At 39.4% G+C, this 18,957-nt stretch overlaps 1 protein-coding gene across 3 annotated transcripts in view; it reads left to right on the plus strand.

Moving 5' to 3' along the window:
* Positions 1-18,957, plus strand: part of UBAP2 (ubiquitin associated protein 2) — a 91,555-nt gene that overhangs the window by 10,656 nt on the left and 61,942 nt on the right. For all 3 annotated transcript variants that reach the window (XM_026865331.1, XM_026865332.1, XM_026865333.1), the window contains exons 2-6: positions 4,070-4,209; positions 8,231-8,308; positions 10,161-10,271; positions 14,150-14,303; positions 16,023-16,100. In XM_026865331.1, the coding sequence (XP_026721132.1) occupies positions 4,111-4,209; positions 8,231-8,308; positions 10,161-10,271; positions 14,150-14,303; positions 16,023-16,100 (520 nt within the window). In that variant the 5' untranslated portion in view covers positions 4,070-4,110. The remainder of the gene's footprint in view (positions 1-4,069; positions 4,210-8,230; positions 8,309-10,160; positions 10,272-14,149; positions 14,304-16,022; positions 16,101-18,957) is intronic.

Genomic DNA, 18,957 nt, shown 5'->3' on the forward strand with positions numbered 1-18,957 from the left:
TGTTGAGATACCAATACTTTGGTACTGCTTTTGGAAACGAGAGTAATTGTTGCCATTCCATCACCAGTCTCATGACTGCTTTTTGTACAATATTGTATTTACTGTTGTAGTATACATCCTTGGGCTAAATTTGCTGTACAGACAAAAACACTAAACCAAACAAAATTTGGGGATTTGGGGTTATTTTCCTCATAAATGCCTCTGTTACTTTCCATTTTTAAGTCTAGTTATTTGCTTTATGAGGAAGTGCTATTTGAATTCCTTAGAGCTGGAGAAGCTAAACTTACTTGAAGTGAACAATTTTTTTAACTACAAGTGAAGGAATTCTTTAATTTTTGTTTTGTTTGAGTTTTGTTTTTGTTTTTTTTTGTTTAATTAGAAATAAAGACAGCCTTCCTCTAGAGGTACTAGGTTACATCAGTGAAAAAAGGTTTACAGCAATCTTGTGCTTCTTTTTCTTATTGTCATGAAAGAAAGAATGACCACCTTCTTTATGAAACAGTTTGGGGAAGTCCAGTCTCTTCTCTTCCTTCTTTGCTAGTCCTCTGGGGGTCTGTTTCATTTAATGTGTTCCTATTTCTTCAAAATACATCTGATTTGGCTTCTTACTATAGAGTCACAATATCTGTACAAGGTCAGCTATTAACTGCTGATGAGGTACTTTTGCACTGAGCCAGACCCTGACATGAAAACTGAAACGTCTGTCCGACTGAATATTTTTTTGATCTTTATTAAGCAAATTTTAATTAAGAGTTGTTTTCCTCCCAGTCTCAAACCTTCTTTCCTCATTTGATCTCCAGTTAAAATTAAGGTCATCAGTTTGTGATATCCTACTCATTGCTATGACAACAGCCTGCCAAACAGACTTTAATATGAAGAATTGGAGAGAATAAGAAGCTGCTCTGTGAGCAAGGAAATGTTCAGCCTGATCTTATTAATAAATAATAGCCCACTTAACACTGAAAATTGTAGTCACTACAGTAATTTGAAGACAGTGGCTATCTGCCTCCCTGCTACCTGCTGCTTTGGTACTCTTAAGAGTAGGTGTGGTAGGGTGTGAAGCCTCAGCCCAGTCTGGATAAGGCATGCCCATGCCAGGGAGGTGTGATGTTTTCTTCTTCACTGCATGGTCGGCAGTGGAGCAGGGCCCTTCAGCTGATCCTCCTGCATGCTGGGGCTGGGCTGGTTGCTGTGTCTGCTCACTACCTGTAGGTAGTGGAGCCAACAGGGGGAATAAAATAACATTATTTTGAAAGCTCTCTTTATATCAAACTGCCGGTTGTGCTTTAAGAAGACTAAATTGTACCTGAAATGGTTTATAACACGTCCATGTTGGCTTGATGGGGAATTTCAAACTGAGGATGTGTTTCCACACTTGTCTGAAGCAAGTACAAGTCCATACTACTTCCAGGAAGAGGCCTTCACCTACACTGGTTTTCTGCTTTGGACCTGTTCCTAAATTGTGCTGCTCCTGGGCTGCGTGGTCAGCATGATGAGGGTCTTCTTCAAAGGTCTTGTTATCCTGTTCAGGTTGTTTGGCTCTGTTCCTACCAGCAGACTGATATTGCTGTGCTGTTTCATACCCCAGCAGTATTTCAAACATTTGTGTGCCTGCCTTTTTCCTTTAAAGTATCCTTTCATCCTGAAAATGTGACTTAAACAGCTGTGGTGCCAGAGACACTGTAAAATACATGTTAAGTGAGGGAGGAAAGACACAGTCCTCTAGGTACCTGTAGGCTGCCTGACTGTTGGGAGTGTAGGCTATAGTTCAGAATGTGCTTTACAAACAGGTGGAAAACTCTTTAATATGTGTGTATTGTTTTAATGTCCAAAACATGGATTGAAGTATTTTGAATAGCTTTGATTAAATTAGAAAAAACAGCATTGATGTGTATGTCAGCATTCCTAGGTACAAGAATCTGTGTAAACATGATGTTAATTTAGAAATGATGAAGAACTTGAGACTCAGTGGGGTTGTTATTTCTCAGTATATCTTAAATCACCATGGACTAGTTCCAGACAATCATATTTGAAAGTATTAGTTTGTCTTTCACAGAGGTTAGTGTTATCTTGTAATTTTCTTTGCTCATTGTGCTACGTTCAAATCGTGATGAACTGACCAATACTTAAGGAAAAAAAAAGAACAACCTAAAGGTCATTATTAGTCTATATACATTTTAAGTTTTGTGGACGTTGGCAGTCCAGTCAGTAAGGCTTATAAAGCAGATTTTAAAACAAAAGAGCAAAAGTAATTTTTACTGCAAACTGAACTGAAAACTGTCCTTAAGGTGTTTTAAAATATCAGTGGGACAGCCACAACCAGATAGTCAGCAGTAAGTGTCGAACTTGCTGTTCAGAGCATCTCCACATCTACTTAATATTTTGCTTTCCATAGAACATGTCATGAGATTAAATAGTCTCTGTTCTGACTGGATCTGGCTTTCATGGTGTCAGGTGCAGTGCTCTGAAGGCCTGTGTGTTCTAGGGGCTAAAAGACAACAAAGTTAGATTACCTTAAGAGACTGGGAGACATACTGGCTTTGGTGAATATATTCATAAAGCTGGAGAAACACTGTTCCTGTTCAGCTCATAATACAGTCAGTTCCTGGTAAAGGCAGGCCTTTTCTTGTTAAATATGTAAGAGTTCATGGAAATACACTTTCTGCTCGGACTTTATGGAATGCTTTAACTAGCACATAAAGAAATTCAATGTCGGGGTTCAATTTTGGCCAACAAAAAAGTCTTTCTAAAGTGAAGAAGATGTTTAGATGATAATGGGGTTAATTGTCTTTTTGATTCTAAATGAGGCTGCTGAGCAGCATGAATCAGTGTTTAAATTGAGGCATCTTATTGCAATTTTAATTGTTGAGTACCCATTACTTGCGAGTGCTAGTGAGCAGTTGGGTATTGAACACATCCTCGTCCATGCAATCACAGCAGTTTGCTCATTGTTCATCAGAGCACTATCATGCATTGAGCTTGGTGCTAGCCAGCTTGCACTAAAGGTCCTGCCCTGACAAGTTGCATGCTGAGGCATGTTCATATATTGGGGCTGCAGTAAAAGTGCTTTGCTGTTTGTTTGCACATCTTCTGCCCAGGTGCACCACTTGGTTGTCCTTGTTTCCCTAAACTTGGAGGTTTTACTTACACAGTGTCATGTGGACAGAAGCCAGGCAGTTGGCTGTGACTGTTCTGACTAGTTGAAAGATCTGTTTCTAGTTGTCATACCTACTATAAACCATACTCATCAATTAACCTTCTGGTAGATGCTGTACAGACACAGGGGGAATAACAAATTTCTTGTTTCAAAGTAATTTTAATGCTAGAGGATGAATGAGAATGAAAGCTGGCTGCCACAAAGGGGATAACAGCGATGTGTGTGTGATTTGGGTTTTCTTTTGGGTTTCTTTGCAGCCATACAACAAAGGCATGTTTAAAGCAGGGTAATAGGTAGTTTTGTAAATAATTTCTGTAAGTATGAGGGAGAACAAAGCACAAATAGTCACTACAGAGGCTGGATTTAAAGACAAGCATCATCTCTCTTATAAATGAGAGGTGAGAAGTAGAGTGGGTGTTGGCCATGACCTCCATATATGTGCAGAAAAGCAGTGTGATGACAGGGAACTGCCTCGTTTGTGAATGTGATTTTTGCATTACTATTTTGAGTGGGTATGAGAGTGGTTAAATTCCAGGCATCAAAACAGGACATCAGGTATTACAGAAATTTAAGGAGTGATACTGCTAGACCTGAAATTTTAGCAGAGTAGAAGATAGTAAAGTCTTTATGTGAAATAACTGGGAAAAGCTGTGAGATTTTAATGTACTGTTCAAGGCAGATTCCAATCAGGTGACAAAAAATGCTTTTTGTCCACTTGATTTTTCCCTTTACTGTAAAGACTGCGACAAATCCAATAATAGCGTATCAAAGCTGCTTTCTCAGTCTCTGTATAGTTTGTGGTAAATGCAGGCAGAGTTCAGGCTACTGCATTTGCATATTACGTGGATATTGAATCTATTGAATCAGTACTCTGCCTTAACTCACGCTCTTTTTTTCTTTTTTATCTTTCAGATTTTCTATTTTGTACATACGTTGTTTTGTATATACTGTATATGATGACTTCGGTCGGCAGTGAACGTACCCGGGGCACTCGGGACAAAACGCAAATTTCAACCACACAGCCAACACAACCACAGAAACAAGTAGTACAGGTATGTGATACTATGTAATCTTCTTTGAGTTCAAAGTGACCATGTAATGATCTGCCTTTCTTCCCTAAGTCAGTAAAAACTGAGAAAAGTCAGGAGGAAAAGTCATGGTCTATTTCTGAAGAGTATGTTTGAGATCTCGTTTTAATTACTTAGTAATCCAGCACGGCATTAAGTTGTTCCTGCATTCTTGTCTCTAAAGGAGCTTTGTGTTTTTAAGCAACATTTCCCATCAGCGAGGAATTCTATGCCTATGCCTGTGTTAGGATTTCTGTCCTGTGACCTCAATGTCCTCAGATCTCAGCTCTTCCATATGCCAGCCTCATGATTCTAGAAGATTTCTGGTTGATGGAGGAAATAGGGTGGATGGGAAAAGGTTCGTTAGATACATGTTGTGTTCTACAGCATGATTCAGCATACCTGCAAATCATAAAAGCCTAAACTTCTTGTTCAATCTCCTCACAAATTGAAATGAAGATGGCCAGCCACTAGCAGACTAAAATTATTTTGAGTATTTGTGAGATTGAAATTAAGTTCTTAGCCCATTGTCTTGATTCTCAGTGTCAGGGTAAAGTTGTGTGCTTGTTTGGGTTACAGAGAGTGCAGAATGTCTCTGCTCCTGGCAACTCATTATTCTCTTAACAGGTACTTCTCAAAATTGGACTCAATTCAAGAATTGCCTCAGTTCTCTGCTGACAGAGAGTGTATCAATCTAGAGGTGCTCCTCTGGGAAATTGTCTTTTATTGTTTTCTAGATTGATCTTTAATGTGGAGGGGCTCTTGTTCTGTTTCGTATAGTACTAATTGTGTGACCTCAAGCCCTTATCGTGTGTTGCAGCGCTTTGCATAGTGTTGTTTTATGTTAATGTGTGGATTTGGAAAGTGACTTTCAACAGATTGTTGAATTTGTTTTTTTTATTATAGCAAGTAAGGCTGCAGGACTATAGTGAGCAGTTTGACAGAAGTGTTTTCTCCTTTTTTGACATTTGCAAGACAGCAGTGGAGTACTCTGTTCAGTTTTGGGTTCCCTGGCACAAGACAGACATTGGCAGATGGGAGCAAGTCCAGCAAAAAGCTGTGAGGATGGTTGAGAGGCTGGAGCACAGGATGAATGAGGGTGGCTGAGGGGGCTGAATTTGTTCAGCCCTAAGAAGGCAAGGCAAGGTTACATCTTCTATTCAGATATCTCGTGAAAGGGTTTAGAGAAGGTGAAGCCAGAGTCTTCTCAGAGAGACGGTGATGTAAGTTGAAACACTGGAAATTGCAGCTGTTGAAAGGAAAAAAAATTGTTTACCATGAACACAGTCATGGATTAGAGAGGTTGTGGGATCTCTCTCTGGCCTGAAGTAGCTCCTTCGACAGGAGGTGTTCTCAGTGGGATTGCACTGAGTATCACTGGAGGACCTTTCCAACCTATGTGATTCATTGATTTTAAGCATTAAGTCTTAGGGACTTCTTTCTGCAGTTTGTCCACTTTACTCTGCTTCTTGCATAGTAGATACTGGTTTAGTCAATTCAGTGGAAAAGATGGTTATGTAATATACAGCAATTATGTTTTAGTGCACCATGATTTTTTATTGTTTAGCTGGACTGTCCTACTTAGTCACACTTTACAGATCAACAGAAATGTGTGGGATTTTACTGTTTAATCACCACTGATTCATTTTTCTGAATGTAGAATGATGTTGTTTTCCCAAATGGAGATTGTCATAATATCACACTGATCATCATTTAAGTTATTTAAGAAATTACATTACAGTTCTTTTGCATTGCTTTTGGATAGTAAATAAACCATTTCATTGTAAGATCTGGACCTGTTACTGTCACTTGATTTGGTGTTTTGCACACTTCTATTTTCTGGTAGTTTGAAGTTGTCAGTTAAAAATTTCCTTCTCTGTGTTATGCCACAAATATAATACATCTTGTAAGGTTGAGTAAAGTTTTAGCTGTCTTAAGATGCTACTATTTTATTAGTCGCAATTAAAATGTAATTAATAGTCTTTTATAGGATACCACAATGTTACTTATAATGATGGTGCCTTTAAAAATAAAGAAGATCCACTCACTAGAAAAAAGGCCGAAACTTTGTGACACTGATTCGGTGTTTGTGTAGTAAATGTATCTTGTGGCTTTGTTTTTTTTCTTCTGAATCTTCAATTTCATCTGGGTGTAGTTCACTGGCATAAATATTAGTGATACTGCATGCACTTGTTTCTGATGTAAGCTCTCTGCTTACATCAGAAAACTGAAGATAGTCACATGTTTGATATTGTTATAAAATTGGTATATTTTTGTCTTCTAACATGGGCTTGGAAAAAAGTTGGTTTATGGAAAAAGTTAATCTTAATGTCTTCCTGTTTTTGGTTAAATATGCCTCTACAGAAATTACATTGTCTGAATCTTTTTACTCTGGATATCTTTAAAGGAAATCTTTTCTCTATCTTAAAAGTTGCCTTTTAAAGGGCCTGAGGAAGCTGAAGTTAGAGTGAGAAGATGGATCAATAAGGCTTAATTCCTGAAACCAGCAGACCTTTTGTTTTTGCTCTCTGCTCAGCTTTCAGCAGATACCAAGAGTGAGCTCCTTTGCACAGAGCACTGCACTGACTGGGAGGCTTTTGTGGAGGGTAGCACCAGGGCTGGTGTGTGGAATTCCAGAGCAGTTCTCCTATGTGTTACTGAGTGACGTATGAAGCTGTCAGCGTGACACTTTGAAAATGTGAAGTAGCTTAACTCCTGTACCAACACTAATTGTCTTGGAACCTTGACTCTGAGCACAGCAAATGTTCCTTCCCTCAAGGAACTGGAACAGCTGCAGTAAATTCTCAGAAAATAAGCAGCTGGTGGATGTGTGGTGGAGTAATTTTTAGACTCTTCTCAGCATTTACACTTGGCGACCTCCTCTAGAACTTGTATTTGTGGTAAACTCCAAAAGCAAAGCAGTCTGAGGCTGATTAAGTCTGAACCTGTGAGGCACAGAATTCCATGTGGCTATCCTGTGAAGTGAGACTTTGAAAGGTGGTTCAACCAGCTGCCCAGGATGAATCCTTGCTGTCAAGAATTTCAGTGGATGAGGTGGTCCCCTTCTCAATGAAGAAGTCTTCCACAGCACATCAACTCACATTTTGGGTTTTGGCTTTCTTCAGTATTAACCTTCTGTAGCGTGAGATGGAATCCTCTTCTGTTTAAGCAGAAATCAAATTAGATCCAGGATCATGTAGCATAGTGATCTTTAGTGTTTTCATGGGAGTGCTGTTCAAGTATACTGCAAATGCAGCACTATGAAGAGTGGTCTGTATGATGCTACGTTGGTGTTCTTGAGTTGCTTTTTCTCTCAGCTAGCCATAGCCTGTTTGGATTTATGGCACTACTGCATACATCCATTTTATTCATTCATCCTTTGGAGGAGTTGCCAGCATGGATTTGTGGTGCAGAAATGTTACAGAAGCACCAAATATTTTATGAATAGCAAGATCCTTTAGCAGTTTTCAGAGACTAGTGTTTGCATATAAAGAAAATAAGCACAGCTGTTCATCTGCAGCATCTTGAGGCATGACTCAGTCTCTTGTTAAGTGGTCATAAAACTAGAGTCAGGTCATTATTGGGAGAGTTGTGGAATGTGATGTGAGCAGGTATCATCAGAGATGTGGTCAGTTTAGAAATACTGTTGCCAGTTATGATAAAACTCTTAATTCTAGAGTAGTAGACACTAGGTAAACATAAAAGTAAAAGTAATAATATCAAAGTGTAGGCTTCTGTTGTAAGTTTTATTTTATTATATAGTTGTCTTGTCTATGTGCTGACCTTTAGCTGTGGCTCAAACATTAGAATTGCTTCTGTCCCAGCTAACTTTTTAACTATAAAATGGGCATAGAGGTGATAATAATCCCTTCCTCATGGCAATTCTGTGCTTGTTGTGTATGTTCTTTCTGAAAATCTGAAGAAAAAATATGGTGACACTAGGAGATGCTTCTAAAAAATATATAGTTACCTTCTGTGTACTTTATTGGATGTTTGCATTTTTCAGGCAACAGCAGAACAGATTCGCCTTGCTCAGATGATCTATGATAAGAACGACGCAGATTTTGAAGATAAAGTGAAACAAGTATGTTTCTTATGATACAGTTTTTATGCCCTGTGGTAAGGTGCTCCAAAGCTGCCTTACATATTGGAGCTAAAGTGTCTGTTTCTGTTTTAGATAAAACCTTTTTCAGAAGGACATAAGTGTAACTAGGAAAAGGTGCTCTTACTGCACTGTAAAGTCTGTTTACAACAAATCGTGTGGTAATGCAGCTCTGGGTGTGTAGTTACATTGGTGTATTTACCTTTATAGACAAGCCTTTAAGCCAAAACTCAACTGTGCTGATGTATCTTCCAGACTGTATCTCTGTAGTATGGTCCTGATGCTTAATGATTGGCAGAATAAGAAGTGCATTCAGCTTGTCCACATGTACATGCACATGAGAAAAATGTCACCTGTGTAAACTGAGTTTGCTAATATCTTGGCTGTGTTTCAGTAAAAGTAAAAATCTCATCATAACTTAAAGGTGCATTGAAATGCTATTTTAACAAAAATTAATCTGACCTCCCAGATGTGTATACATCAAAATTATAGAATTACACTGTGAAAATGAAATCACACAATCATAGAATGGTTTGGGTTGGAAGGGACCTTAAAGACCATCTAGTCCAACTCCCCTGCCACGGGCAGGGACACCTTCCACTAGCCCAGGTTGTTCAAAGCCTCGTCCAACCTGGCCTTGAACACTGCCATGGAGGGGGCAGCCACAGCTTCTCTGGGAAACCTGTGCCAGTGTTTCACAACCCTCATCATGAGGAATTTCTTCCTTCTATCTAATTATAATCTACCCTCTTTCAGTTTAAAACTGCTATGCCTTTGTGGTGGGTTGACCTTGGCTGAGTGGGGTCTCATGAGGGTGGAGTAGAAGGGGAGAATCCCCTCCCTCAATCTGCTGGCCGCACTTCACGATGCAGCCCAGGACATGGTTGGCTTTCTGGGCTGCAAGCACACATTGCTGGCTCACAATTACTTTTACATCCACCAGTACCCACAAGTCCCTCTCAGCAGGGCTGCTCTCAATCCACCCATCCCCCAGCCTGTATCTGTGCTTGGGATTGCCCCGACCCATGTCAGGAGCTTGCTGAACTTCATGAGGTTTTCACGGGCCCACCTCTCCAGCCTGACCAGGTCCCTCTGGATAACACATCCCTTCCCTCCAGTGTTGACCACACCACACAGCTTGGTGTCATTGGCAAACGTGCTGAGGGTGCACTCGATCCCACTGTCCATGTCACCAACAAAGATGTTAAACAGCACCGGCCCCATCACTGACCCCTGAGGAACACACTTGTCAGTCTCCTACCCTTACTTCTAGCTGGCTAGCAGCCAGGGGTTCCTGCTGTAGTAATTCCCATAATGTTTACCTCAAATTCCAGGTTACAACAATTTTAAGATATCTCCATTGCAGTGTCCACCACTGGTTCCTTTGGACCAGACCATTGGGTTTAACATTTCAATGAACTCCCCTTGCCCCTGCTACGGCTTTGACTTAGTCGCAGTCTGCAGTCCCTTAGGGTTGTACCTGCTCCAAGTGGAGCCTTACCTTCAGGGGTATACCTGATGATACTGAAGCTATCCTGGTCTTTTACATCTTCATCCTCATATACTGCTGCTCTGTGGTGACAGCAGTTACTGGATGCATAAAGGAAAAAGAAAAGGTGTGAGAGTGCATTCTTGATTACCGTTTAATTTTTATTTAATCCCATCTCTTGACTGAATCCCAAGCAGATCTGTAAAGTGTGGGTACTTTTATTTAGGATTTTAGTTTGCGCTGACGCAGTAGCTATGCGCTTTCTTGGAATCTGTGGTGGTACTAGCTCATATTTTCTTATGATGATAATTTAGATATTTTAACATGTCTGACTTTTACTGCCAGCTTATGGAAGTGACGGGGAAAAACCAGGATGAGTGCATAGTGGCACTGCATGATTGTAATGGGGATGTGAACAGAGCAATCAACATACTGCTGGAAGGAAGTTCAGACACGGTAAGGTTTTGCTTTCATATTAAACCGCTTTTTCTGTTTGCTGAGTCTGTCTGTTTCTAAGAAGTGACTGGGAAAGTCATGTTTTGGAAGCTTTTGATTTCAGTGTTTCCATTCAAATTGTTTTGAAGGAGATGAAGGGCGTGGCAGCATCTCTCTACTGCATGCATACCTTAGAGTAGGCTGAACAGTGAAAATAAGGTGGGTGTTCAGCTGGTTTTCTTCAGAGTCCTCTGGCTTTGATGTACGTGCAGCAGTTTTAACTCTGAAGCAGAACTTGGTGCTCTGTCAGTCACAGGCCTGTGTTTTGCTGCAATGTTTGTAATTACCCTATAGCACCTCTACAACCCTGAGACCTGAGACTAAATGTTTGCCACCAAGGCTAATCTTTATAAACGTAAAAAGCAGGCAAATACTTTGTCATACAACTTCTGTAGGTGTGCATTGCCAATATTGAAGTTGGAGGAGGTTTCCACATCTGAAACTTGCATTGACAACGCTACTAATGGCAGAAGAGGATACAAATAGTTGCTCCTTTCTGTTGTTCATTTGCATTATGTTGTTGAAAAACAGAAAGAGGAGACTAAACAATGTGTATATAACAACAAATAATGTTGCTTAAAACGTTGCACAGCGGAATTTTTTATCCCAGGAGATACCAGGAAAAAATGTCTTGGCTGTGGTTGAAGTTTTCGCTGGAGGGATTTCTTACAGTTTATCTAATGGAGTAAACTAGATTCTATCTCATCTAAATTGGGAAAGAAACCTGGACTTCCTTTCTTAATGCTGAACATTCAGTATTTCCTGTGATTTGTCAGGATGTGTACTCCGGCTTATTGTTAATGAGGAAACTTGACCTGCGTGCGCCCACCCCCTCCCCTCCCCAGATCTAGGACGCACGCTGTTCTGACTGAAGGGAATTTCTTTTCTATCCCCTTTTCATTTATCGGAGATGAGGTAATCTAAAACACAGAAGTATGTAACACTGACTGAGCTGTTGGGAGTAGGAGAGAATATGTCACCATGATTAAATCTGCCTTGGGGTATTGTGCTGGTTTTGTGTTCTCTTGTACTTCTTATATTTGCCATTTTCTAGTTGATAATTGTTTTCTGGTTGATAATGTTAAATGCTTTCCTACTTTTAGCAAATTGGTATAAATGATTATGACAATGAAGAAACTTCCTGAACTCATCATTTAGAAGCAACAGAGTTATACATTCTGCTTTTTTTGATAAGTCTTTCTGAACCCACTGCTCTCTGTAGACAAAACGCAACATTGAAACAAGTACAGAGAACTTAAAGGACTCACGGGAGGAAAGAGTACTAATTGAAGGGTGTGAAGAGATTTATTTTTCTTTACAGAAGTTTCTGGGCCTCCCACTTGAGGGGTTTGTTTTAAGGCTGTTATACTTCAGAACAGTTTAACTGTGGATTTGTTATAAAGTTGGAAGCAGAGGTATTACTAAGTCTGAATGCAGATTCCCAAATCTCTTTTCAGTTCTGCTCTGCTTTGATGCACTAGAATATTTTTTTTTTTACCTCATTTGGAAGAATATGTCTGTCCAGTTTGAGGAATTAGGAGTAAGGAGTGATAGCTAGAATGTCTATATATAATTTCTGTGGTAATCTGCCAGTTTTGACTGTTGGGTTTTTTTAAAATGCTGTGATCTTTAAGACTTTATGCTGTGTGACTGTTAGTCCTTATGAAGACTTCTCACTTGCAACAGTTGTGACAGTCTGGCTTTGAATAGATAGAGGCTTGTGGATGAGAGTAGGGAAGGGCATGTTTCTTTGCCCAAGACTTCTATTTGTTTAGCTTCCTACAGGCGTAAGATCCGTTTTATCCCCGACAGTGTTTTACTTCCTAAACCTTTGAAGGCAGAACAAAAGAGACCTTTCAGATTATCCTTTTTTCCATCTAAGAGCAGGCCAGCAAGGTGGCTCCTGTTAGATGTTTTCAAAGGTCAGACCCACAAGTGTCATTTAGGTTGCCTCACACACTGTCAACTGAAATTGTGATCAGTTAGCTCACTTACAAAAACAGACAGCTTCAATAGTCTGTGAAGGATTCCATGCCCAGAGGTAGTACCATCCTCTGTCTTAGAGGACATGCCCAACGTCTCAAGGCTTTCCTCAAAATTAAAAGCCATGGATCTGATGCTTTCATTGTTCTTTTGCTGATCCTTCTCAGGTCATGTAAAACCTTACTAAGGAGAGGCTGCTTCTCCTTTAACACTGTAGGATCATCCAGTTTTTGGTATTTCTTAAAATGTTCAAAGATATTTTGGCACCATGCCCAGCAGTGAAATAGTGCATTCTGAACTACACAGACTTGGTTTTTCAGTTGTCAGTGAAGTTATTTTTCCTCCTGTGAAGTGTCTCTAAAGTTCTAGGAGTGTTCTAGTGTGTAGTGCAGTTACACAGACTGCAGCAGGTGAAGCCATATGATAGTTTCTGGAGAAAACAGTTTTCTGTCCCACAGATAACATGGTGTTTCTAAACACACAGTTTTGTACTTCCAGTTTGCACTATCTGTGCTTTACCTAAATTGGCTTATGGTGTTGTGGTCTTCTATACTGGAGATTAAATTGAAGATTGATTTCAGCCTTCTTTCTCACCTATACCATCTCAAAAAATGAGAGGTTAACGATTTTTTTTTTAGTACTTTTTCAAAGGAGATGTTGAAACATTGAGTTTATACTTGTAAAGTGTTTTGTAACCTGCTTTCTCAGTAGCATTAGTTTTCTCAGTTCTAGGCAGCTTGGGCTAGCTAGTCATTGCCTACCTTGTGCAGGCTTCTGAGTTGCTGTTTTCTGAATTGAGAGAACAAAGGACAGGACCTAAAAGTACTGATATCCAACCTTTTTTGTTGTCAGAGGTCATGGCTTTAGTGCTTCACAGCTGATGACACCTTATTTGCATATGCAAATTTCCTACTTAATTACCTTACCCAGACCATAAATTCCTAGAGATGGGGACATACATATAAACCTATCTGCCATCTTAATGGTTTGCAAATAGTACCTTTCTTCTTTTCGTTGTAACTATGGCTCACCAGACTAACCATGCAGTTGCATAATATATGAGGTGCTGTGCTATTCTTAGGAAGTGTTTTAGTCATTTTATTTTCAACTCCTACAGATACTCCTATGGAGCCGATACCATCCCTGAATTTATTTTAAAGATGGAGTTTAAAGCTGAAGCTTGATGTTTGGACCTTGGTCCCTTGTCTTATTTAGACACAGTTTTTCCTGTATTTTGCTCTGTGTGATGAGCTGTAGCTGTTAAGAGTGGATGGTCTGGCTTACAGCCTCAGTTTTCCCAAGTTATTGTTCTGCTATATTGTATCTTGGTGCTTGAATTCTAATACACCTGTATAAGAGGTTTTTTCTTTTCTTTTTTTTTTCCTTTTTTTTTTTTTTTTTTACTCCTTAGGCCACTTAGCACTCTCTTGTTCAATGATGCTTATAAGCATTGTTTCGTTTCCTTAGGAGAAAAAGATAGCTGCCTGCATGTTCCCTTGCTAGTTCTGTGGAGGTCATTGAGAGCAAAACAGTTGCTCACTTTGCAAATTATTTGTGTTGTAGTTGTATCTAGGCTTACTTGAAATAGCAGAAGTCCATTATAACCAGAAATACTTGGGATTCTCACGTTCCATACGACAATCCAATTTCTAAAGCTTGTTTCTTTCTCATCTTTTCCCCAAAATACAGCCTGTGTTTCCATTTGTATCAGTGTAGTTTGCAAGGTATTACATATGTGATGTTACGCAAATACCTGGCTTTTTTCCGTGAACTGGAGGGGTGTGAGGTGGAAGCATGCATTGAGAGCTGTCTCTTCCTTTTTGACTTTTGTATCTAATTCTATTCTACCCAAATAGACCTCTTGGGAGACTGTAGGGGGAAAGAAGAAAAGCCTTGGAAAGGAAAGCTCAGAAAACAAAGAGAACAGAGAAAAACGAGGGGACAGAGAAGTGAGTCGTGGACGGGGAAGTTCCAACAGACGGGGAAGAGGAGGCAGCCGTGGCCGAGAGTGTACGTATAGGGGTTTGTTTTTAAAGATTCAGACACTTTTCTTGCAGCTGAAACTGACTGAGTTAAGAGTGTATTCTTAATGGAGTGAAGTTTGTCTGAGCTATAGCTCAGTACTGAAGGGATCATAACTTATTTGTGCGACAGGTATGCCTGATCTGTCTGTGTGGCATGGTTTTGGGATGATCTGTGTTTGTTCAGAGACACACAGTTTAAATTAAATGTCTGTCCTTTTTTGATAATCTTGTAAAGATTGCCGTTCTTTGTGTACATTGTAGAATTGATGGTTTGTAAGACTGCTTGAGAACAAGTATGTTGCTGCACAGCTGATACTTCTTTTGTTTCTTTTAATGAAACAATTATCCAGCTTTGACTCCAACTCCCTTTATGAGTGGGAGAACCTGAAGATGTTCTCATCTTCTCATAAGGGGAATGAAAAGACTGGAATCATTATTAATCTCTAGCATGTATTACATAAGCCAACTAAAGGTGAGTTTTCACAACAGAGAAAATTCTTTGAGTTGAAACACTTAAAAATTTTCCATACTTTGTATAGATGCAGTAATATATTGTTCAAAAACCAACTGGTGTTTCCAAGTTAGGTGGAATCACATTATATCACCATTTGATACATGTTGCTTTTTTCTCTTTAAGTTTTATCAGCAGTATCAAAGCTGTGTATTTTGCCTGTAAGGGCCATCGGTACACAGCACTGATAGATGAGCAGAGAAACTGGAGTGAAAATACCATATTTAGCTTTTCACTTAAAAGCAGGAGAAATACATATAATATTAGACAACTCTTCCAATTCATTATTGGAATATATTCAGATATTGTTCCAGTAAGGACATTGTGAATCTCTATAGAAGAGTAATGTCAATATGTGAGAAAATATTAATAAAACTTGCAGCTGTGCTTAGAAGAAATTGAAATCGGATCCATCAAAGTGAAAGTGAGGGGCAGAGTTTTTCTCAGAGCCAGATGCTGCTTGTCTCTTTTTAATCTGGAAATAAAAGATTTTTCAGATGGTCACCAGATCTTGATATTCTCTTTCCAATTTTACATTCAAGCATAAATGATTTTGTTGCTGCCATTAGGAAAAGTGGTGCAGTACAAATTTTTTTTTTTTTTTTTTTTTTTTTTTCTTCTTCAAGGAGCCAGCCATCTTTCAGAGTACCTCCTCAGGAATTTTCCACAAATTAATTAAGTTGCAGTGCTTTTGTAATGCCTCACGTTCGCCCAGTCATCATCCCTCTGATTTAAATACAGAGGAAAGTTTTTTTAAGTTTCCCTGGTTGAACAGGGGTGTGGTATGGGCAGACAGGAGAGTTGATGTTCTTGGTTATCCCTTATTCTTTTACTGTTGCCACCCTGTATGTTATCTAGGAAGCATAGTATGAGGCAGCGGTATTTCCTACCTCGTTAAAGAGATGAAACCATAGTTAATATAATACTGTAGGCTGCAAAACACTGACTTTAAAAAAAAAAAAACAACCAAAACAAGTGTGTCTTTCCTTCTTATTAGGTATTTTGCTTTTTAATTTTCCGCTGCAAAGTAAATGTAACTTGCTTGTAGTTTGGCCCCCAAAGAAGAGGGGGAGATCTGTTGACCAGCCCACTACAAAATCTTGCCTTTTCTTTTGGGGTTAAGGTGAAGCAGATGGCTATACTGTCTCATGTATGAGTCTCTAAAGCTTCTCTTAAGCTGTCCTCTCTCCACAGTTAGAGCTGAAGAGAATGGAGTGGACAGCAATCAAGGAGACAGGCCTTCAGACCGTGGAAAACGTGGCCGTGGGAGAGGTGAGATGGTGGCATTGGTGTGGGACTGGCACTGATTTCATGTCCTGAAATGGAACTCTCCCGTTTAATCTTTAAACACTTCTTTTTAAGCATTTATTGGTTATCCTTTGATTCCCTAAGTACTTCAACTGCCATTCCCTTATGCCTTGCTGTGTCTTGGTCTCAGAACAACTGTAAAACAAATAACACAAAGCACCTTTGGGGTAATTTCCTGTGTAGCTGGCTGGTGTGCTCTGGCCATTGAGACCTGTTTTTTCAGATGGACTCGTGCCAGACTCCCCTGAGTGGGAGTGCACTGGGCTTGCCACAAAGTATCTTGGCAGCAGGAGAGTACAAGATTCCACTTGTAGGGCTTTTGGGGAGACACTTGATGTGTACTTGTGCGTTTATTTGGGGTGGATCCAGTTCTCAGGCTTGCCTTCTGTTTTCAGTAGCCAATCAGAGAAAGTACAAGCCACCTAGAGAATTTTTGGTTAGAGAAGGAATTTGACATGGAAGAGTTGGTGAGAAGAACTGTGGAAAAAGAATACTGTAGAGTCTTAGGTACAATTCCAGTTCTATTCTGTAGAAGAGATAGGAAAGATAATGGATTTGATGTGAAATTGAATAAATGTGTAGTTGGTTTGGATTTTCACAGGATGGATTGAAAAGAGGATTTTTTTTTTTTTAGAGCAGGAGGAATGAAAATGAGTAATCTAGATACAGCATAGGTTTTGTAGGGAAGCGAGTATCAAATGAATTAAATTGATAAAGTGGACAGCAGAGCTAACGTACTTAAGAAATGTCTGAATCGTGAAAAATTCTACCTTCAGATGATGCCCTTCTCTTTGGAATATCCAGTAACAAGGCATTCAGAGGCAAGCACATCCAAATTCATTGTCTCCAGATCTGCATCTTGAAGGAGTGGAAAGATGCAAAGACGTGTAGTTTCCTGAGGATTGCAAGAATGACTCGGTTGTGCCTGTGAATCAGCAAAGAGCAAATGGTGTGTGCAGAGAGGTAGCTCTGCAGGGGAGGGTGTGGTATCAAAAACTGTAGCTGTGAACTATATGTTAGCCCTGTTAATAGATGGAATATAAGCCTTTGAGTATTTGCTTTGTAAGTTTATCCTTTATACTCAGATTATAAATATAAAGGTAGGATTTTTAAAATTGTTGGGTGCAATTTAGAAGTTAATTTCAAATGCAGCCTAGTTTTTGCTTTGTAACTGTATGAACAACACACTGCTTTTGTTGTCAACACTGTAGCTCTCTAGATGAATATCATATGTCTCAAGCCAAAGCACTTAATCATCAGGTCAAACTGACACATCTGACTGAAGAAAAAGGAACGACTTCAGCCAATTTCTGTTCACTGGCTTAGTGTACATAGTATTACTGTATCTCTTGACCAGATATTTTAGACTATTTTCATGTGAGCAAAGTATCTTAATGAAGTGTTCTTGGCTGTCTGATAAACCTGTTGAACAACTTCAGGATCATTATATTACAAGGGTATATGTCAGGAAATACCTAATTTAGTTTTATAATGTGAGCCCTTGAAATCTTCAGGGAGTTGTATAAAGCTGTGTAATTCACTTTGCAGTATTTCAGGGATGGCTGACCTTTCTTTAGATATTAGTAGAAATAAAAAGCTTCCTGCCATTTCATTCAGTAGCCTTTTTTTCTCTTACACAGAATAGTCAAATGTGGGATAAAGCACTTCAGCTGAAAGTAAATAGATTGCTGGAAATCACCACAGAACCCTTTTTTAGAAATGTTTCATGCAGACTCTGTGTGTGTAGTTATCTAGGCATTGGAGACAAAATTAGGGGTCAGCTAATACCCACGTAACACACTATCTGTCTATTTTAAGCTACCTTCTCAGACTGGACTTCTCTTACCATCTGCTTTCTGTGGGAAGATTTGCTGGGCCATCATATTACTACTTCACTGTAGAACAAGCTAATTTTAAGAAATTAGATGCACTGAAAGTAGCAGAAATGAGATTAACACTGGGGTGGTAATGTGCTGCTTACCAAAGTGAAAGAATCTTGTTACAGAGTATTTCAGCCTTGGTGATGTAGGGACTAACTTCCTTGTCCAGTAGATCTTCCATTAATGACTGTGGGACACTCCTTTCAGCTTTATAAGGTAATAGCTATGCACTGTAGAAACACCACTGGCTGCTGGTATACAGGAAATCAGGGATTTGAAGTAGATAGGTGTTACTGACTAACAAAAGCAGAAATGTATCACAGGATGTGTTTCAGGGGACATCCCAGCTGGAATTGGTCTGACCTTGTTTTTTGCTAGCTAAACTGAGGGTGTAAACTTTGGTTTGGAAAGGAGTCAAGGAATTTCTTGTTTTAAGATGGCCTTCCCATCTGTCCTTCTTTTCAGAACTGAATTTCTTGAATGAGCTTAATTTAGATGTAAAAAATACTATGATAATAATTGCATCAAAATTATTATATTTGTGTGTCAGTATTGCAGGGATTTGTAACTGTCTGAAATGTCATCTTGTGAAGGAGATATGGAGGAACATGGTTATGTCTTTAGGATTATCAGCTCTGGACTAAATATTTCCTCATTTGTGTTTTTACCAGTTGCAGTGTTACACATAAATTGACAAACTTTACAGGGACTCTTTTATGCTGCTGTTTTTTATTATTGTAACATCTTTGGTTTTAAGTGTGGGTCTGGTTTTCCCACTGTCCTCCACCCCATGTTGAAAATGATGTGGTAGAGCTAGAAAGGGCTTCTGAAGGTATTGGGATGAAATAATTTATGGGGCACAAGGAACTAGCAGACTAGGAATTCTCCACCTGCAAAAGGGAGGGCTGAGGGGGTTGTATGGTAGAGAGCTATAAAATTTA

The sequence above is a fragment of the Athene cunicularia genome, assembly GCF_003259725.1.
Source record: "Athene cunicularia isolate RWA chromosome Z unlocalized genomic scaffold, athCun1 chrZ_part1, whole genome shotgun sequence".
NCBI lineage: Eukaryota > Metazoa > Chordata > Aves > Strigiformes > Strigidae > Athene > Athene cunicularia.